This window comes from Anolis carolinensis, chromosome 5 (genome assembly GCF_035594765.1).
Source record: "Anolis carolinensis isolate JA03-04 chromosome 5, rAnoCar3.1.pri, whole genome shotgun sequence".
Taxonomy (NCBI): Eukaryota; Metazoa; Chordata; class Lepidosauria; order Squamata; family Dactyloidae; genus Anolis; species Anolis carolinensis.
In genome coordinates, this window is record NC_085845.1 from 85,526,727 (window position 1) to 85,548,973 (window position 22,247).

A 22,247-nucleotide genomic window follows, 5' to 3' on the forward strand; every position below is an offset into this window, starting at 1 on the left:
AGAGAAAATATTTTCATCACTGTAAGACATTAGAAAATGAAGCATATCACAGTTATAAGAGGAATTTGCCTTTGCAACTGCTACCTTTTAAAAAATTGGTTCTCAGTACTTCAGTACTTCCTTGGGCTTCCATTAGTGACAATGGAAAGAAAGTAAACCCATCAAACTTGTGACAGTGCTCTTAATTCATGGTAGAATTAAGAATTATGTCTGCGGGACTAAAATGCAGGTGTTCTTATATCCACATAGATACACGAAATTAATGAACAGATAAGAAGAGAAAAAGAAGAGGCAGAAGCTCGTATGCGGCAAACAACAAAGAGTTCTGAGAAATCAGCAAGTGGAGGTGTTGGAGGGAGTAAGAACTGGCCAGAAGATGACTTACAGTTACTAATTAAAGCTGTAAACCTCTTTCCAGCTGGGACTAACTCAAGGTAGGAATTTAGTATATACTGGCAGTGGTCTTGGATAGATTTAATATTTTCTTTTGAAAGGTATCTAACTGCAGGAACATATTCTAAACAGCGCGAATCAAAGTCTTTCTATTTGAATACTTAACATTTTCACTTTACAAAATATTCTTTATTTCTTGAGTGTTTTTTTATTTATTGCAATGGTATCCATCTAATACATAGAATTCAACTTACTTTATATACATCCATAAACCATTACCTTTTACCCCCTTTTCTTGAGTGTTGATAAATGGAAATTTGAGCAATATCATTAAGCTCAATATGTTTTCAAATGGTCCTTTTTTAGCCATTTATTTTTCTAAGATTTCTTCAAAGTTCTTGAAAATATGTAAAAAGGACTGAGAATCACATAGCTCTTGTTTGAAAAGATTGATGTTGTGTGCCTTATCAGGCAAACGTGCTTACTCCCAAAAAAATCATTCTGACACCTTTAACAAATAATTTTGCTCTTTATTGGATGCATGGGGAGGAGTTGATTAATTAAAACAATTAATTGCAAATGTTTGGAACAAACTTTCAAGAAAATAGTAATTTATTTTTCTTTGTTGCTAGGTGGGAAGTAATTGCGAATTACATGAATTTGCACTCTACTACGGGAATAAGGCGGACAGCAAAAGATGTTATCAACAAAGCAAAGAGCCTCCAGAAACTTGGTATCTTTATCTTTGTAAGATGGTCTGCATGCTTACATTTTACTTACTAGTAAATTCAGTTTCCACTGTGCAAACATAAGCGCTTTCATGGCTGCCACTCCTAAGATCTCTTTCTGCTCCAGGATGAGAGTCTACTATGTGAACTGCTATACACTTTACACCCTTCTCTTTCACTGATTCCTGCTAGTTGTTATTGTGATAAAAATTTTGTATCCCAAGTATTGAAGAAATGTTATGTGAATATTAGTAAGGATGTCTTTTACTATATGTGTGTTGTCGAGTTCCAACTATATGATTGTAGTAATACTTTTGTGGTTTTCAGAAGAGGGCTATTTTTTATTTTTTTTTATTTACGACATTTATATTCCGCCCTTCTCACCCCGAAGGGAACTCAGAGTGGCTTACAAGTTATATGTACATACAATATATTATTAGCATAGCACAATATTAGTATTATAATCACTATATTGCATTATACCACTATTCACTTTGCAAGTTCCATCTCTAGATGTTAACCAATTACATGATGTCCATCTGGTGACCTTTCAGATCTAAATAAAGAACCTTTGCAAATAGCTACCTCTGTTCACAAAAGGAATTAACAAGTAGTCAAATTTAAGCAGCACTGGTGCTAGCAATTGACACTGTTAAAAGCAGCTACCATGCTGCTAACTTGGAGTGGTTGGTGCATACCAATCCCAAAACTATTTATTTCACTGTTTTTGACTTTGATGAAGCAAATGGTAAATACACACATACTTTGTTGGGGATGAATCCACAAAGGCAAGCAGTTTGTTCCATTTCTACTGCAATAACACTGTGTAACATGATTTTTGTTCCTGGGCTATAAATGTCATTTCCTAATTGGTTCTATCATAAAAACACAGGAAAAGATTATTAAACTGCAAAAACTTTCTTTTTACGGGCCATCCTGCAGCACATTTTGCTACAGTTTTTCAATGAATATTTCATCGAGTCTCAATCAATTCAACATAGTTTGTGGCAGCCACAAATACGAAGTTCTGGAGTATAACAGCTACTTTCAATTGAACAGGAAGTAACACTTTCAAACCAGTAACAGATTTTTTTTTCAAATACTGTTGCATGGTGTAATTAGTTATTTCAGTCTCTGGCATCATTAGAGGGCATGGTTGAATGAAATAGGCATGCATTTGATGACAGTTAAAGGGCCTTGATAACTAGCAAACAAAGGGAAGCAGTCCACAAGTTGTAAGATGAGAGCCTGCTGTCATTATTGAGGGGAAGGAGGAAATGGTTGACTTTAAATCAGAAAGTTGAAGGTATTTGTCATTTCCAAGCTTGCATCATTCACAACATAAAAATATTCTTTTTTTTTTTTTTTACAATTGGATGCTTAACATTTGATTTTAAACAGCAGTTTATTTAGAAATGTTTGATGTGTTCCGCTTCCTTAAATACAATGTAATGTGGTGTTGGTAGCTGAGTTAACTAACTGGTTTCTTATTTTCTTTAGACCCCCATCAAAAGGATGACATAAATAAGAAAGCTTTTGATAAATTTAAAAAAGAACATGGTGTCGTGCCTCAGGCAGACAATGCTACACCATCAGAACGTTTTGAAGGTAAATAAGCACAACTGTTTATTAATTTGCAAAAGGATATTGTACCGCCTTTGAGATTGAGAGGTTTGTAGCATAACTTATTATCTGTGTCTACTTCATGAGTCTACTTCCCGTTTCCCCTTTTAGCACACTGAAAGTCATGTCACAAATTCTACCAATTGATGCTTGTAGAGGTCATCTGTCTGCATACCCCAGTAAAATTAACTCAGCCAAAAACAAGCATTTGGCTGAAGTATGTAAAATTTGTCTTGGCCTTTTTTGAGAAGCCACAAATACAGTGGGGGGGGGGGAGTATTTAGTCAGGTAGCAATTGTACAAGTTCTCCCACTTCAAAAGATGAGAGAGGCCTGTAATTGACATCATAGGTAGACCTCAACTATGAGAGACAACATGAGAAAACACATCTAGAAAATACTTTTTTTCCTCACTGTAAGTGAACCAAGTTCTTAGAGCTACAAAATGTAATGCAGTCCCCGAGTTACAAATATCTGACTTACGAACAACTCATAGTTAAAAACGGGAGAGAGACAACAGGAAGTGGGAGTTATCTACACCTCACATGGGAAATTAATTCCTGAAAGAGTTATCATGGGGAAAAGGTGTCTCCACTGAAGCTTTCTTACAAATCCTTGTTTCCACAACAAGCTAATTTTTTTCAAAATCCAATTATCACAGGGAGAGAAAGTGAGGGGAAATCTTCTGAACAGGGGCACAGACGGCAAAATAAATATCACAGGGAAGTTAACCCTTCTGTATATTTACAAGAGCTTTTGTATATGTATGTATATGGCTGGAGTTATACTTTTAAAATGTACCTGTTCTGACTTCCATACAAATTCAATTCAAGAACAAACTTAGAGAACCTATCTTGTTTTTAAATTGGAGACTGCCTGCACAGATTTCATCCTACTTGTGGGTTTTTTTTGTTTTTGTTTTTTTTGGAAATGTGGATAAAACACCATTTAGCTGAAGTTCTAAAATTGTCCAGATATTGAAATAAAATATTCTAGAACAAGTGTAAGGAATTGCTAGATATTTGAGGCTATATTTTTATCAGTCTCCAACCAGTGATACCATTATAAAAGGAATATAGGAATTAGAGATGGTAACATCTTGAAGGCCAAAGGATCCTGACTCTACTGGGCAGCTCAGAATAAAGGCATCCAAAGGAGTTACCTTCTACTAAGAATATGTAATTCTAAAGGTTTGTATTGATTTCCACAGCACCCTATGGAGATTCATCTCCTTGGACAACAGAAGAACAAAAGCTCTTAGAACAAGCTCTGAAAACATACCCAGTAAATACTCCTGAAAGGTGGGAGAAAATAGCAGCTTCTGTTCCAGGTCGATCCAAAAAAGACTGTATGAAGCGGTATAAGGTATGAAGACACTGTTTTCTTCTTGTTACTTTAGGAGTGATGTCTAAAACAGATGGATTGCTCCTTTTATCATGGACTACTGACCCATTTCTTTGGAGAAATGTCAACAAGAGGGGGATAATGTTTCAATGGACTTATCAGGAGAGTACTGCCCTGACTAGGTGCCGTATCCCTCAGTTTACAGAATATGGATGTGTTTATATAAAAGCCATGACCAATTGAGGACTCTGTAGGGTGTAGCGCCTGCCCTGATGCTCAATATCCTTCTTCCCTGAACTAGCTGAGCTGGTCTTGGTGGTTACATTGAAATCTCCACAGCTTTTGTGATGCTGGTGGATTTCAACATTCTTGTTAAGGAAATCAAATTACAAACCAAGCATATTCTGTTGGAAAGGTGAAAGCCACCCCGTATGTGACATTACTCCTGGCTTATTGAAAAAAAGCCATAGATAAATGGCTCTCATAATCAGGCAGGGCTCCAACATAACTGAAGAGGACTGTTAGAAAACCTCTTCTGAAAAATCCTTCCTTGGGTTCTATTATATTAGGTAACTTTAGCCAGTGTTTCAGTATTCTATTTTTGATCAAAGTACGTGTGTGTGTGTGTGGTGGTAGCTTCTCATCTTCAGGAATTCCTGGATAAAGCAGATTGGTCGATTTCCAGGCACAATTCAAAATACAGTAGAATCTCAATTATCCAACATAAATGGGCAGGCAGAATGTAGCATAAGTGAAAATGTTGAATAAGAGATTGTTCACTCACTGGCCTCCCTTTCTGCCTCCTCCAGGCCCTGGTTCCCTACCTCACTGGTCCCAGTGGCAAACCCTTGCTGTCCTCCCTCGCTTGCCCACTCACTCACTGGCTGGTTCTGCCGCTGCTGCCCTTGCTCTCCTGACCTGCTCTCCCTTGCTCTCTTTCACTCACTCACCAGGCTGAGTCATGGCCCGGTGAGGGAGTGAGGGAGGGCAGGTGAGTGAGTGAGAAAGGGCGAGTGACAAAGGCAGCAGTGGGGACAGGAGCAGGAGCATGGCTCTTCCAGGCTCCTGCTTCTGCCCCCACTGCCGCGTTTGTCGCTCATGCTCCCTCTCACTCACTCACCTGCCCTCCTCACTCTCTCACTCAGTCACCAGGCTGGGTCCCAGCAGCAGCAGAACCAGGACCCTGTCCGGTGAGTGACTGAGCGAGAGAGTGAGGGAGGGCAGGTGAGCAAGGGAGGGTAGCAAATGTGCAGCAGCAGCAGCAGACGTAGGAGCCTGGCTGCCTCTTCCAGGCTTTTGCTCCTCTTGTCGCTCACCCTCCCTCTCTCTCATTCACCTGCCCTCCCTTGCTGTCTTCCTCACTCACTGGGCCAGGTCCCAGCAGCAGCGGCAGAACCAGGATCCGCCCCCCGGTAAGTGAGCAAGGGAGGGCTGCAAACGTGGCCACTGTTGCTCCCTTTGCCGCTGGGACGAGTGGGGTAGGGAGCCGGGGTCCGGAGGAGACAGAAAGGGAGGCCAATCTGCTTCTGCTGTGACTCACCCTCCCTTGCTCGCACAGAATCAGGACCCGGGAGGGTAGGTGAGCAAGCAAGGGAGGGCAGCCCCAGGGCATTGGATAATACAGAGTGTTGGATAACTGCAATTCCGATAACCAAGGCTCTGTTCTGTTGAAGACTTATAAAACCCCAGTTGCCATGTTATTTAAAAGATCAAGCCTCCCTTTGTGAACTCTGAGAGATCTTTAAGATTATCTGGAGATGTCTTTCTCATTTGTTTGCGGGAAACGAGTGCCTTCTAGGAACTCCCTTCCTAGAAATAGTTGCAACAATCAAAACCTGCCTTTTTTATTACAGTGTTAATAATGAGCTTTCTCTCTCTATTTCATCTTAGGAACTTGTTGAAATGGTTAAAGCAAAGAAAGCCGCCCAAGAGCAAGTAGTGAATGCTAGTAAAACTAAGAAATGAGTTTCTGCAGAAGAATCTTAGTGTTTTGTTTTATAATAAAATGCAAATTCAAAACTTGGTCTTTATTATTTATAAATAGTTGTAGTTCTTTCTTAGTATTCCTTCTATTAGGATCAGCAGCCGTAGGAACGGAAAGCAACATATTTCATTGTTGTCTAGTACATCACTGAAACTTTACCAACTCCCACACTGGCAGATTCTTTAAAGCCTCAAGCACGAAGCCAATACATGCCGCTACGGAGTCTGTTGTAATCTGGTAGGTGTTCAAGGGGCCCTGCAATTTTCAAAACAAAACAGTAATGACTAAAAATCCTAACACATTAAAAAAATAATACTAAATAGTAATTATGTTCTTACCAACAGCAGCAACTGCAGGGCATTTATCATAGATATATTTTGTGCAGACATCTCTAATGGTCTGAGCATCAATTGCCTGAAAGATAAAAGTTCTCTTACTTTTTACTTACTTAAACAATTAGATTGCATCCAAAACCAAGAAAACAAGATGTGTCCTAGTTCTATAGTAAAAATTAAAATTAGTTCCAAGAAAGTCTGCATATTAAGAATAATAACCAGTATAAGACTTGTACCTACAGAAAATACGATTGTGCAGTTTTGCAATGCTAGCCTTGGCATTTCTACATAGGAGAACCTACAAACTGATTAAATACACAATGGGCCACCAGCAAAGAGGTGCCAATATGAACCAGGACACAGATGATACATATCTTCAATTTACTAACTAGATTTCTTAGCACCTCGGCTATGTAACTAAAATTACATACATTTACATCCGATAGGGACTTCATAATATTTGGTTGTTTCTTTTCTTAATTTGCATTTCCCAAAGTTCAAAGAAGACAAGAATGTTTTAAATAAAATTAACTTTTAAAATTAAAACTCCCTTTTAACTTTGTTTTAAAAAAGCAGAAGGAGGATCTGAGATTGTGCCTCCTGCAAGATGAAGAGTATCACCTTTTGAGAAAATTCCTATTCACTGGGACCATAGGATTATAATAATATAATACTTTTTTTTCTATCCCGCCTCCATGTCCCCGTAGAGACTTGGGGCGGCTAACATGGGGCCAAGCCCGAAGAACAGACAGTAAACAAAATAAAATGCATATATAACCAACATCATCAAACAGATAAACATTAAAACCACAAAATACAAAATAGTACAAAAAGACAGTTAAATGCAAAATGCTAAAAGCAAAACCAGTTAAAAATCTTATCTTTGAGAGTTAAGGTAACAGTATTCAAACACTTTCATACATAAGGCATGTGAACATCAGTGAAACTTGAGAGCCCCAGGAAATTAAATTCTTTATACATACAGAACTGCAAAATATACACAGAAACAAAAATCATTATGCTCCTTACTTCAATTCTTGCTTCAAGTTCAGGAATTGGGATGCGGCGATTGTAACACAACATTTGTCGTCCAATATCTTCACAAATGGGAGTGGAACCTAAAATGAGATTTGTTTAGCATGGTACTCAAACCAATTACACAAGGTGTAAATAAAATACAACTTCAGAGCCTACCATCCAGTTGTAACAGCATGTTGGTTTTCAGAAGGTTCCTGGTTCGTGCCACTTCATCCTCAGTGACACTAGTGCACAGCCTTATCCTGAAAGAGCAAGAGATACGTTGAAAGGTATTGGAATAATCCGGTTGCCACTCTTGTTCAATTAGACAATGTACCACAATTTTTGTTCCTGGGTTATAAATGTCATTTCCTAATTAGTTCTATCATAAAAACAGGAAAAGTTTATTAAACTGCAAAAACTTTGTTTCTGTGGGACATTCTGCTGCACATTTTGCGATAGTTTTTCAATGAATATTTCATAGAGCCTCAGCCAATTCAATGTAGTTTGTGGCAGCCACAAAAAACAATGTTTCTGGGATATAAACTGCTTTCAAGATAAGTATCGTACAATGAAACAGGAAATAACACTTTCAAACCAGGAACAGATTTTTTTAAAAAATTGTTACGTAGTGCTATTGTCCTTTACTAGGTTATCTTGAAACAAAGGAATTGCACAATCCACATAAAGAGGACATTGGAGAACATGCCCAACATCTGAATTGCTTACTCTTAAAGGCCACTGCAAAAACACAGAAGTAAGCAGAATCAGATACCAGCTCAAGGTGACCTTCCACCAGGCTACAAGCACTTCAATCACATCCACAAACAAGCACTTTTATAACTGTAACTTAACTATTTAGAAAAATCAAAGCACAAGGGCACTTGAATGGTTGATGAAATACTGCATCAATCTCAAGACATGTACACAGCAATATAAAGAAGTAAGTAAGTGTTTCCTGGAATGTTTTCTTTGGAATGAAGTTTTCCTGAGCAGAATCAATGCTAGCTTAATGGCTTATTGTTGCAGGAGACATTCATACATTAATATAATCCCATTAATTGAGTTTCCCTTACCATTCTCTCTGAACAAAGTGCATCATTTCTTCTATAGTGGTTGCCTCACATACCATATAAACTCCCCACAGGCCAGTATCCGTGTAACAGGTATTGAAGGACTGGAAACTATGGCAAAGGTTGCCATGGCATGCAACTTGAGCAAGCTTACTGGACAGATTCTGTAAAAATTAAAAAATATACTTTAGAACAGGTCTCTTCCACTATCATTCAACTAAAAAAACCTATGTCATTGTTCTAGGGAATCTTGCATAACCCAAAACTGGGAGAGGAGCCATTTACAGCCCTCCAGATATTAAGAGATTTCAGGTTTTATTAATAGCCAGTGGCAAGAGCTAAAGCTGCTGGAGTTCAACAGCTAAGGGGCACAGCCTGATTCCCCTGTTCAAATGAAAGGACAAATGTAAAAACCAACAGACTAACTTAATGGATAATGGCTGTTCGGAAGGAAAGAAATAGTAATTTTCCCATTGTTGCTGAGCACAACGCTGTATAATACTGTCACAAAAGCAATCAGTACATGTTACTTCCAGAAAATGTTTTTCTCTCCGGGGCCAATAGCAATGGGGTGGGAATGGAATGTGTCAAGGAGGCAAGCTAAATCCCCCCACTACAACACACACACCCAATTTCACCAAAAAAAAGGGTCACACTTCCCATGCCATGTCCCTTACATGCCAGAAAAAAAATCCCAATTCAAACATGTACTTTGGACATCAGAGGACTGAATGAGAATATGAGTGTGCTTGTAAAAGCCCTCTTTCCTCACAATATCTTCAAATACCCAGTAGTAATGCAGAGTTTTATGTACTAAGTCTAAATGTGTGCTGAAAATTGTAAGGCAAGAATTTCCGTCACAAGAATTCTGTAAGAAAATTTTGCTAATGGGCTTGTGTACTTTCGGATACAGCGAATACATACATGTACACATTCCCCACACATTCCCATTCATTACTATGATTATTTATTTGTATCCCGCTTTTATCTCGCAACCAAGACATAAAATGCCCTCCATGTATTGAGGTAAATGCCTGAGCAGAATTAATGGACTCAACAACTGGTTTATTTTAAATGTCAGAATTGGAAAAATAGTTCCATGAAGAAAAAATAATCAGGTGTTCTTAAGTTGAACCAGAAGTTACCAATATTGCAACAGTCTTTTATACACAATGAAGCTGTGGGGAAAACTGGTCAACTCACCACGCCACCTCCAAATGAACGGTCCCAGTTGCCTATCAGAGTATTTGCCACCATAAGAGGAAGTGTATCTGGATGACACCAACCAGCGGCTTCAACAGCGATTGCAATGTGCGCCAAAGGCATCTTATCGTCTCGTACTCGAATCTAATCAAGTAACCACAAATACAGGGTTTTAGAAAATGTTCATGAATACAACAGGCAAAGTGGATTTCAGCTAAATAGCAAGCCAAAAAAGCTTTGTAATAAATTAACAAAGAGCCAAGCTTTTATTTCCACATCATTAGCTCCACAATGAGATAAAATAAAAACACAAGTAAAAGAGTGATTAAATGAGCAATTTTTATAAGCCCGAAACAATAAAAGGGCCAGAAAATTCACAAATGGTATTAACACAACACTCCTTTGAATTACTGGTGATGCTTTGAAAAATGCTGACAATCCATCCTTAGTTATCAAACTTCTCAGCAGTTTTGATAATCCAAGCTCAGCTAAATCAGATACCTTGCATTACAACTGCATTGTCAGTCATTTCTCAGGCTGCTGATTCTATGAAGACTTGCTAGAAAAGAGCTCAACTTACTTCGCTGCCTGTGAAGTGGCACAAGGGCAAGGCTGGTGCGCCTCCTCTTTCCACCGATGGCAAGTTACCAAAGTGATACTTTGCTAGTTCAAGCAACTCATCATGAGCGACCCCTAAAAAATTGGCACATAACTATAGTTTAGCTGAGATGTGCATAAATATTATACAGCCGATCCCCAGGTTATGAACATTATCTAGGTTTGTTGTTACGTTGAATTTGTATGTAAGTTAGAACAGGAACGTTTCTTAAATGTAACTCCAGCCAGATACAGATATAGATATATAAGTTTTGAATACAACAGAGAAAGGTTAACACCCCTATTGTGCTTTGCTGTCTGGGCTCCTGTTCAGAGTATTTTGCCTCATTTTCTGTCCCTGTGACAATTGGATTTTGAAAATTTTGGCTTATTGTGGAAACAAAACTTGGTGATAAAGCTTCAGTGGAGACACCTTTTGCCATTATAACTCTTACAGGAGCGAATTTCCCTTCCAAGGGGAAGATTTCTCTCACTTCCTGTTGTCTAACCCACATCTATAACTAGGAATTGCATGTAAGTAAGATGTTTCTAACTCAGGGACTGCCTGTATGTGCATATTATACATTAAAATATTTCAGTTTAGAACTCCAAATTATCAAGATTGGTGACCAATGTCCATCCTTAGTTATTTTGCACTTTCTGATTCTTTACACCCCATTTCTAAAGCTGTATCAATTAATATATTGCTTCTAAGACCAAGATCTTTGCTAAGCTTGTATATTTCCTTCTATGAGTTACTACAATTTGATCTCTTGCTCTAAGGCATCCCATAAATTGTCAGGGCCTTTTAGATCCATCATGATTTAGTGGTCCAAGTATTGGACAAGTACACTGGGAGACCAAGGTTTATATCCCCATTCGACCACAAAAACCCATTTGATGACCCTGGTTAAGTCCCACTCTCTCAGCCTTAGCAGAGGACAAAGGCAAACTTTCTGAACACATTCAACACAGAAAATCTCATGATAGTGTTGCCTTAGAGTTGCCGTGAGTTAGAAATCATTTGAAGGCACATAATAACAACATGGGACCAAACAGGCTGGAGTTGGGAAGGAAGCCTAGTGTATAGATTTTCTTTATCTCAAAATTAAAAAACCCACCCACACCACAAAACATTGTATTTATTATACACACCTCCAGCAGCGGCAAGCACCATTCTAGGCCCTTTGTAATGTGTGGTAATATATTCCACCAAGTCATTGCGATTAATGGACCTGCAAGGAAAATAGCACAAAACATAGGAGGAAAGCATGCTCTTGTTTTGCATCTACAAGATGCCTTAAGCTAAATAGTAATGTGCCTTCAATTGTGTATTGTAGGACATGATATAAAATGCAGCAAAATTGCTCCCCATGTTCAAGGCAGATCATTGCTTATTCCATTTTTGCACCAATACTGCAACACTACATTTGCCTTTAAGGGGTAATTTGAGAAGATGGAATGATCTTGCTGGTGTTTCCCATGTCACTGTTTAAGATAATATACTACATACTAGAGATGAGAAAGCCTGGGGGGGAAATAGAAAAATTGGAGGAAAACTGTAAAAAAGGGGGGGAACAGAAAAAGGGGGCAATGGGGGGGGGGGGAGGAAACTGTTTTTGTGTTTTTTTCACAGGCCTTCCCATTTCTACTACAAATACAACCGTACAGTTGATTTTTACAGGAAGGAGGACTCTGTAACATTGTATGCTTCTTACTTGTAAGTGTTACTAGACACGCAATGGAAAAGGGTGAAACTTTCAGCAATAAAGCCTGAAACCATTAAACTATTTTAAACTGTGAAAACACAGGTTATGTTGAGCAACTAAGATAATATCACTAAGAAGGACTAGAAATGTTTTTGGCACTTACTGTGCCAAGATCCATATCATTTAAAGATACTGCGTGGCAGTTAGAATACACACACACACACAAGAAATCTTGAATAATCGAGCAACGTAATTTACCAAAACTGTACTGCCATGAGCACTATTACAGTGCCAGAAGATCTAGACCTGCAGCCCTCTGGGTGTTTTGGACTTCAGTTCCCAGAATTCCTGGTCACTGGAACAGCTGACAAGACCTTCTGGGAGTTTGGGGCCCAAACACTTGGAGGGCCGCAATTTATGCAGACCTGACTTAGGTTGGATCTACACTGCTCTATATCCCAGGATCTGATCCCAGATTATCTAGCAGTGTTAACTCATATAATCCAGATCCTGGAATATAGGATAGTGTAGATCCAGCCTTAGAGGAATGCCATGTGGACTATGACAACAAACACTGATTCAACAGACAATAAAGAATTCTGCAGAAAAATTATACAGAAAAAACTAAAATTCCATCATACCAAGATCTCAACTTCTAATCCCTATCAAACTAGGAACTGTATTATAATTGAAAAAACTATGTACTTTATATTATCTGTGGGTCCCAAAATTGTCCGTCCCAGGGCAGTGTTCTGATAAGCAGTGGCATGTAGATAATCAAAGACCACTTCCTGCAGATTAGTCTCAACCTCCTGCATTTCTCGGAGGATCACTCCTCGCTCCCTTTCGATCTCTGCCTCTCCTAATGTGCTATTCTGTATTATGTCGGCCAGAATCTCCACAGCTGGAAAGAAAACAAGAAACATGTAACTTGATTACATTTCGCCAATAAAGAAAACATTCGCTAGGTTCACTGTAGCTTATCTAATGAGCACGCTGGTGCCGTTTTTCAAATGAATGAAATTCCTCAACATCCACTATACATGCTAACTATGAGCAGGAAATAAATGGCAAGCATGCGTTTTTCACATACTTTTGATGCAGCTGTTCAACCTGTAAAGTATCAGATTGCAAAAAGTTCTCCATAAACTTACATAAGTGTTTAATCTTAGTTTTAGAATAAATTACCTAGTTTTCTTTGATGCTTTACCATATGGGTGGGGAATTAATGAGAATTCACAAGGCATATGACCATTACTTCTGGTGACTAGAACTTTACCATTCACATACTATAGAGCAAGGCTGAGGAAGGTGTGGCTCATGAAAATAAGTGGTCTCAAAGCCCACTTATGTGGCCAGCCAAAGTCTCCTGGCAGTTCTTCTAAGACCTAATCTATCCAACATTTTCATTTTTGTGAGGCTAATTTTCTGGCGATCAAAGACACTTGTAGATAGAATGGTTTGGTTCCTCACAAACCTCCCTTTTTCAGCCAAAAGTGAACTGGGAGTGAAATTACATAACACTGTGTAACACGATTTTTGTTTCTGGGTTATAAATATCATTTCCTAATTGGGTCTATTATAAAAACATGAAAAAGATTTATTAAACTGCAAAAACTGTTTTGGCAGGACATTCTGCAATACAGTTTGCCATAGTTTTTCAATCAGTATCTCATAGAGTCTCAATCAATTCAACAGAGTTTGTGGCAGTCACAAAAACGAAGTTTCTGAAATAGATCAACTACTTTCAAAATAAATATCGCACAATTAAACAGAAAATAATACTTTCAAACCAGGAATAGATTTTTTAAAAATTTTTGTTGCATTGTGTAATCTGCACTATGTAATGATATACCAGGACACTGGTGAAGCCCACTGGGATGACAGTTCACCCATGCCCTCTGCCCAATGGTCCGCTATTACTGTAATTTTATCTAAAAGAGGTGACAAGTTAGAAAATGAATTGATGCATTGCTTAATTTTGTGCTAAGGAATCCAAAGAATCCCAACAGTCAAAGTTTATTCTTAAGGCCCAAGGCAGCAGTTGTCTGATAAATCAACCCCAGGGAGTATAGTCAATACATGGTAACAGGGATAATCCCTGTTAACGATGATACACCAAGATGTTACAGCCAATGTAGAAACTATTAAAACCAAAATATAGAAAAATTATTTTGGAAGACGCTTAGGTCCAGGATATTTGAAGGACTCTCTTTCTCTATGAGCCTGTTAGGACATGAAGATCATCTACAGAGGGTTTCTCTCTGTCCCATCATCTGCTCATCATCGTTTGGTGGGAACATGGGGAGTGGCTGCTCCCAGACTTTGGAAGATCCTTCCAAGAAAAACCAGGATGGCCCCATCCCTGCTTGCCTTTTGCAAGCAAGTTAAGACATTTCTTTGCCATCAGGCACCTTGGGGAGGATGAGGGGCACATTGCTGGGGAGGTTGTCGGTGTAATTTTTTTGGGGGGGAGGGAGAGATGGTGAGTTTTTAAATGCGATTTTAATTGTACAAGTATTTTGCAGCTTAACTGTATATTTTAACTTGTATCCATGACACAAACTTTTAACTGTTTTAAATTTTTGTATATGCCTCATTTCTAAATTTACTGGGTTGTGTCATGTCACTGTAAGCCACCTTGAGTCCCCAAGGGGAGAAAGGCAGGGTAGAAACAAAATTAATAAATATACAATAAAATAAAATGGGCACAATTCCCAGAACCTTTGCTGGCTATGCTGGTCACAGATTTGGGGAAGGCATGATTCAAAGGAACAATTAACATCTGCCACAATTAATGATATTACAAAAAGTTCTACTAAGGACTGAATCAATACCTGAACAAAGTCCAGAGTTAATCGCTGTTATACACATCCTTAATGTAGCTTAGGTAAACGTTTTCCCCTAACATTAAGTCTAGTTGTGTCTGACTTTGGGGGACTGTATGGCAAACTGTACTGCTCATCTCAATTTTCAAACTATGGCAAACTGTATTGCTCATCTACATTTCTAAACTGAAGAGCCAGCATTGTCTTTAGACGCCTCCAAGGTCATGTGGCCAGCATGACTGCACAGAGTGCCGTTACCTTCCTGCCGGAGCAGTACCTATTGATCTACTCACATTTGCATGTTTTCGAACTGCTAGGTTAACAGAAGCTCACCCTGCTCCCTGGATTCAACCACTGACTTTCCAGTCAGCAAGTTCAGCAGCTCAGCCATGCCACCGGAGCCCTTCTCATGTAGTTTACTTACTAGTAAGTAATGTAATTTACTTACTAGTAAATCTACCAAAATTAAGTTGCCAAGTAATAATTTATATGCCTTTCATAAAGTTTAAAATAAACATGTTGTTATATTCTCTAGAGGGTATACAGTTAAGAATTATTACAACCCCATGCTTTAAGCTTCAGCTTCAAGGAAAGTATAGAAGAATATGCCATGAAGAGGACAAAGGGAAAGCATGTGGCATTATATATTTAATGTGTGTTTTCCCTCAAGGCTAAACGCTGATGTTTTCACACTCAATTTCTTTCAGAAAGAAACTCATCAGAGGTTCCCCAGAATTCACAGTTACCTCTTGGCAAGTCTTTAGAGAACGCTTTTGCAAAATACACAGTTTGCTCTCTGGAGGTGTAAGCATTAAGATGAGCTCCCATGTTTTCAATCTCAAGTTCTAGGTCCAACTGAGACCTCTTTTTGGTTCCCTGAAATTTAAATACAGATAGTTATTTCAATGTAAATGAGAGGCCTGTACAGAACAAAAATAACTATAGAGTATTTCCCTACGGTAGCAGGATACCTGAATAACAAAGTGAAGGGTTGGTGCACTAGAATTGATCATACCATTTGATCATACCATGCTTTCAGATAGCTTTAAAAATGGCAACTCTACCAGAGTCTCATAGTCTTCTATCAAATTACAATTTTATAGGTGGGATTTGGGCAGGAGTTATATCAGTACACCAGAAAGTAGCCCAAATCCAGCAAGGAAAGCCTTTATAAACATATTGCTTTAGAAGTTACTTTTCAGAAGCAGTTCAAATGACTAAGTCACTATTATGGAGTCTTCACCCTCCAAAGACCAAAGTCTAGCTGTTATACATGCACTCCCTAAGTCACAAACATCTGACTTACAAACAACTCCTAGTTACAAACAGAGGGTGAGACAACAGGAAGAGAGATGAAATCACTACTGAAAGAGTTAGCATGGAAAAACATATCTTTACTGAAGTTTTATTACCACTGCTTGTCTCCAGAACCCAAAAATTTCAAAAACCAGTTGTCACAGGGACAGAAAGTGAGGTTAAATCTTCTGAACAGGGGCACAGACAGCAAAACAAATGTTACAGGGGTGTTCACCCTTCCCTATGCCAAAACCAAAAAAAAAATGTCTGGAGTTGCACTTTAAAATGTCCCTGCTCCGACTTAGATACAAATTCTACTGAACAAATCTATAGAACCTATCTTGTCTGCCATGTATGATCCCCTTTAAATTTTGATGGTGGACATAGGTTTCCACTGGTCTTACAATCAGTTATACTTAATTAATTCACACACACACAACTGAAGATATGTAACCATTTTGCCTTAAAATGTTTGTTTGTGCAGTTGCCCAGAGATGTCAACATAAATAAAATGAAACTCTTTCAGCTGAGATAATGTCAGTGGGCTGCCTCAAGGTCACAACACTAAGTCAGAGTATCCCTTGCTGTAGCTGGGGGGGGGGGGGGGCTTGAGGGGCTTCAGCCCCCCCTGAAATTCTCAGGGTGGTCTGTGAGAAGGCCTTACTGGCATGTGGCACAGTGGTGTCCTTGTCCGTGCCTGGGCTCTCGGCGCACCCTCTTTCCTTTTCAGTGCCCCTAGTTTCAGCCTTCGGAGTGATTGGGGGAGGAAGGGGAGTGAGCCGATAGCCCAGGCACCAAAGAGGATGCCGCTGCACCACAGACCATTCGGAGGCCGCAATAGGCCTTCGCACCTGTGCACTCGGCAGGCCTTTGCGCCCATGCACTTTGCGCCTGTACATTGAAGTCTTGCCACACTCGTGGCTGGGAGTGGAGTGCACTGAACCCGTCGGCTGCCTTCTGGGACTCTCTGGATCCAGGTAAAAAAAAAAAACTCCCATTTGAAAAAGGGCAATCATTCCCCAATCCCTGCCTCTATGCACAGTTGGGCATATTGGCTCTATGTGCCAAGTTTAGTCCAGATCCAGTGTTGGCTTAGTTCAATGCCCTCTAGATAAGGGTGCACTGCAACTCCCAGATCCAAGGTCAATCACCCCCAATCCCCACCTGTCCAGTATGCACAGTTGGCCATGTTTGGTCTAGATATGATGTTGGCTATCTTCAGTGCTTTCTGGATCCAGGTAAACACTCTCACTCAAACTCAGCTCCCCGCCCCCTCCCGAATCAAAATCTTGGCTACGGACCTGTCCTTGGCTTATGTTATGTTATTGGCATTCCGTCAAAATTAAGTGTCTTCTGCCAGTGCTACCCTAAGCTGACAAGGGAGTATTCATTGTGTGAGAATGCAGCATCATGTAATGTAAGAGGCAGATCGTTCTAGTGACCGTGACGGCTGCAGAGCCAGCAGATTTCACCAGCCACAATGGAAAATGCATGCAGGACAGATCCCTTGGCACAATAACCAAAACTGGGTTCTGTCCGCTTTAGGGAAGCTGATAAACTGTAAAGAGTGGCTGGGCAAAAGGGAGATCAGAATGTATTGGTGATTTTGAGGCTGATCAGCAAAAGTGATATTCAATGATTTAACAAAAAGCCTAGCTTCCTCCTAAATTACGGTATGCTTCTCCAGCTAAGAGAAAGTTTCCAGTGAAAAGGAAGATTTGTGTTTATGCTCTAGTTCTTGTACTAAATAACAAATCACTAAACTAAGCATGGCGACAAATGCATCTATTTTCCTTCGATCTACGCCTATCTTACTGCTCCTCTGTCCTGAACAAGACTTCGGTCTAGTTGAGGAAACTCAGACTTCTAGTGAAATACAAAATAGGTTGTGGAAATTTAAACTATGCACACTACTGCTCCAAATTATTTATCCTTCCCTTAAACCTGCAACTATATTAAGATAATTATGTATAAAGTACCGTGGACAAGACTACTTCATTTACATATGAACCAGCTGTGAATTACGGGAACAAACTATTTGCTTTGATGTTGTTTTTCATTTCCTCAACTGAATCTATGCATAATGTTTTGCTACTGAATTAAAGATGAACACAATTTAATATTTAATGTCATAAGCAATATGGGAAAGATACTTTGAAGACTTGCCTTAAAAGCCATATGCTCCAGGAAGTGAGCTGTCCCATTGTTTTTCTCATTTTCATATCTGCTTCCAGCATCAATCCAGAGTCCCACCTCATTAAAAACAAATAATTAGATTTACAACCCATAAATTACAGAATGCAGCATGATGTGGAGGCAAGAGCATGTATTGGCCAAAAGGCCAATGATACATTTCTCATCTACAAGCTAGAAAACTGAATAACACTGTATTACTAAACTGTAAATTCTTAATCTCACAGAAGTTCCAATACATCTTCTCACATGCTTTATGTTTTTACTATTGCTACATACCTCTGATCAGTTAACCAAACCTTAATCTTAGTAAACAGAATCCTGTTTCTTCTCACATTGAGATTGAGGATAAACCAGAAAAAACAACGAAAGACTGACATAGTGCATCACTGATACCCCAAAGGCATTGCATTCCCTTATTTAAAAATCTTTCATCAACTTGCTATTAGCAGATCATAATCCATATAGCAACTTGCATATAAAAACAACAACATCATAACCTACCAAAAGATAAGTCTGGAAAAAATACACAAAGCTGACCACTAGCCTTTTGGACAAAGTGAAAACAGACTGGATGTATCCTGGGATCATATTAATGTAGTCCAAAACCATTATCAGGAACATTACAGAGTTCCACGGAAATTAAAATCACTTTAGAATGTGCCCCTGTGACAACATCATTGCATAATAATACTGAGCGCATATTGTGTAGACCATCATGACCCCTATCTCACTTAGTAAATACCAATAACTGTTACTAGCCCCTTTAACCCCGGCTACACTTACTACTGGATCGGGCTTTACAATAGTTTTAGCAATGTGACACTTTTACCAAACACAAAAATGTTGTACAGCAGTACACTCTATATAAGAGAAGCATTCTCTCATCACGGTAGACTCCTGCAACCAAGCCTTGCTGATTTCAGCAAAAATTATTTCCAAGAAAAGTGTGCTCAAAGTTACAGTTGAAATATTGTTCTTTTTAAAATGTTCTGAAAACGCAGAGCTGGAGGGCACAGAGGAGCATTTCTTTCAGAGTGCTTACTTACTGTGCATGTTGAAAGTCCAGAATTTTCAGAAGCCACCCTGAGGCCATTTTCAAGCAGCGATGTCTTTGTTTCAGGTACATTGAGGACAATTTCTGGGGCAACCTTGGTTGCTCTGAACCTGCTTCCCCCAAGATGCAGAGACTGTTGGGAAAATATTTTGTAAACAACAGGATACAAGTATACACCTGTACTTCTGAGCAAATATTATTTCTTAATGAACTGCATGAAAGAATTAAAACTTAAATGAAGAGTCCTGTGTCACTTTAAGAACATCAAATATGATGTTTTATGTGCTCCAGTTCATTGCATCAGCTGAAATAGAGTGAAGCACACATATATTTATATCAAATAAAGCTGGTTATGCTGTTAGGTGACAAAATATTCTTTTCCTGAGTTTTTGCTACAGTACACTAAAGAGAGATCTTAAACTCTGACCATATTAGTGTTAATCTAGCATAATAAGGGAACTATTATTCTACTCTTGAGAGAGAGGGGGGAGTAACAAGAAGCAAACCTATCCCAAACCCCAAGTTGTAAACAAATCTGTTAAAGTGTTCAAAGTATACTCCCCCACCAATCAAATACAAAAGGACAAGGTCTCAATATGATTGTTATTTTTCTATAAATTTCATCTATGTTTTTGTGAACCTCTTATTGTGTTCCATCTCCTACCAATATCACATTTGGAAACTGTGGCCCTTTCTACGCTGCCATATAATCCAGAATATCAAAATAGACAATTCACATGATCTGCATTGAACTGGATTGTCTGAATCTACACTACTATATAATCCAGTTCAAAGCAGATAATCTGGATTTTATACAGCTGTGTGGAAGGAGCCCGAGACAACCTCCCTCACAATGTCTCCGTGGCAGTATGGCTCTTTTTTGGCTTTTTCCTTCCTCCCTCATACACACATCACCTTTTTCCCCACTGTCCTTCCTTACGCGATCCCTCGTAGTTTGAGGATGATGGTCCTCCATTTCTTGGAAGACGCCTGTGCGTGATTTTTTTTTAATGTGTGGAGGACGGTGCACGGCCGGTCAACACACAGTCTTCACAGAGTGAGGTCCCAGCAGTGGTGTGATTAACACAACGGGAGTGGCTTCTCAGTCTGTTACAGCCTTCTTCCGCCTTCACAGCCGTTGCAACATGTACCATGTTATCCTCCGCCTGCTCCGCCGTTAAGGTCTTTGGGTCTTCGGATTGTTCTTGGTCTGGATCCTCCCCTGTGGCCACTCCTGGGAGTGCATGATTCCAGTGGTTGTGCCCTCAGGTTCATTGGAACACACAAGGCCCCTCACCACGTCAAGGTGACAATCCATCAAGGGGATCGCACTGTCATCACAGAGGACCACCTCAAGTTCTAGTTACTACCCTGGTCCTTGGCTAGGTCCCTGCTTGCACTTTATCGACCTCCTGGCCCGATACATTATTGCACTAGCCCAATTCCTTAACTGCTCAACAAACCTTGAGATTGAGTATCCCAGGCCCTCTCCTGGCCACCAGTTTACACTTTACCAATGTCACGTGCTGCACTAGCCCTGGCCCCAGCCTCTCGTAGCTGCTTAGGCCCACCCTAGAATCCCGCCCATTGACAGTTGAATCTCACCCAAAGGACTAGTACTGAAATGGGTTTAATTTTAAATGAATATGTTGTGCTAATAGTAACTGTGTTGATGTTTTTATTATGGTTGTGTTGTATGTTTCTTGTTCTGGTAACTGAATGTTTTACCTATGATGGAAACCTCCCTGAATTCCCTCGGGGAGATAGAGCGGTATAGAAATAAAGTTTTATTACTATAATAATAAAACTTTATTTATACCATGCTCCATCTCTAAAAGGACTTGGGGCGGCTTACACAGGGCAAGCCCAAAATAGTATTACATCAATAAAGACAATAACACAATAAAATCACAGTATAATAATACATCTTACAAAAGTTAAAATAACATAGACAGTAATCCCAGTCAGTAGTCAAGCACCATAGGACATGGGCCATTTTAAGGGGAAATTGATACCTGAAAGTGCATATTCTTTGGTGACTAGGGATGGAAGCTACTAAAGGCAATAAAGTCCATGGAATGGCCAAGGCCTAGGTAAAGCACATGGACAATTACTTATTGTTATTATAATTTGGTCCAGTGAATGAAAATACATCTTGCATATCAGATATTTACATTACGATTCACAACAGTAGCAAAATTACAGTTATGAAGTAGCAACGAACATAATTTTATGGTTGGGGTCACCACATGACGAACTGTATTAAGGGGTAGTGGCATTAGGAAGGTTGAGAACCACTGGCCTATCTGAAGCCATTAGGCCAAGGTTTGAAAGAAAATGTCCCCAAATCAACAAAACTATTAACAAACTCATATTTGGCAGGAGGTGGCCGACAGGGAGAGATTATTTTCTCAAATTTGTAAAGAATATTTTGTAAATTGAGCTAGAATCTCTCATTTTCCCAATGTACGGCGACACCCTTAAGGGGCTGAGGAAGGCTGACACAAAACCTGACCGATTCTGGGTAACCATGGCAACCTCTGGGCCGCCCGCGAGAGGCCGCATCAGTATTGGAGACCTTCTAATATTGCGTCACGCTTCCTGCCAGGAGACTACGAATCCCAGCATGCAGTGCCACGAAAGAAGCCCTCCCATTCTTGAATGCCGAATAGGGCTGGCAGCGAGGCGGGCGAGAGGGACCGAAGCCGATATCTCCACTCACCCGCTGTCCCGAGACCGGGCTCCGCGAGGGAAGGCGACCAGGCCTGCCCCAGAGAAGAAGACGCCTCCCTGCCACACGAGACGCCGCCATTTTGGTCCCAGCCGAGAAGCACTTCCGGGAAGGGCGCGCCGGGAGCGGAAGAGGCC

General features: G+C 39.7%; 2 protein-coding genes across 3 annotated transcripts in view; one reads left to right on the forward strand and one right to left on the reverse strand.

Moving 5' to 3' along the window:
* Positions 1-6,106, forward strand: part of dnajc2 (DnaJ heat shock protein family (Hsp40) member C2) — a 23,236-nt gene extending 17,130 nt beyond the window's left edge. The window contains exons 13-17 of one of the 2 annotated variants that reach the window (XM_062983544.1): positions 250-434; positions 1,026-1,126; positions 2,622-2,729; positions 3,954-4,108; positions 5,978-6,106. In XM_062983544.1, the coding sequence (XP_062839614.1) occupies positions 250-434; positions 1,026-1,126; positions 2,622-2,729; positions 3,954-4,108; positions 5,978-6,052 (624 nt within the window). In that variant the 3' untranslated portion in view covers positions 6,053-6,106. Of the gene's footprint in view, positions 1-249; positions 435-1,025; positions 1,141-2,621; positions 2,730-3,953; positions 4,109-5,977 lie in introns of those variants that run through there. The other variant, XR_010006981.1, reaches the window with a different exon arrangement.
* On the reverse strand, positions 6,100-22,247 carry pmpcb (peptidase, mitochondrial processing subunit beta). Its single transcript, XM_003221494.4, has 13 exons — positions 22,102-22,247; positions 19,372-19,512; positions 18,296-18,382; positions 15,580-15,709; positions 12,711-12,909; positions 11,452-11,531; positions 10,280-10,392; positions 9,700-9,843; positions 8,500-8,660; positions 7,601-7,686; positions 7,436-7,524; positions 6,410-6,485; positions 6,100-6,326 (listed from the first exon to the last, which is right to left on the reverse strand). The coding sequence occupies exons 1-13, from the start codon at positions 22,189-22,191 to the stop codon at positions 6,262-6,264; spliced, it is 1,461 nt and encodes a 486-aa protein (XP_003221542.1). The 5' UTR covers positions 22,192-22,247; the 3' UTR covers positions 6,100-6,261.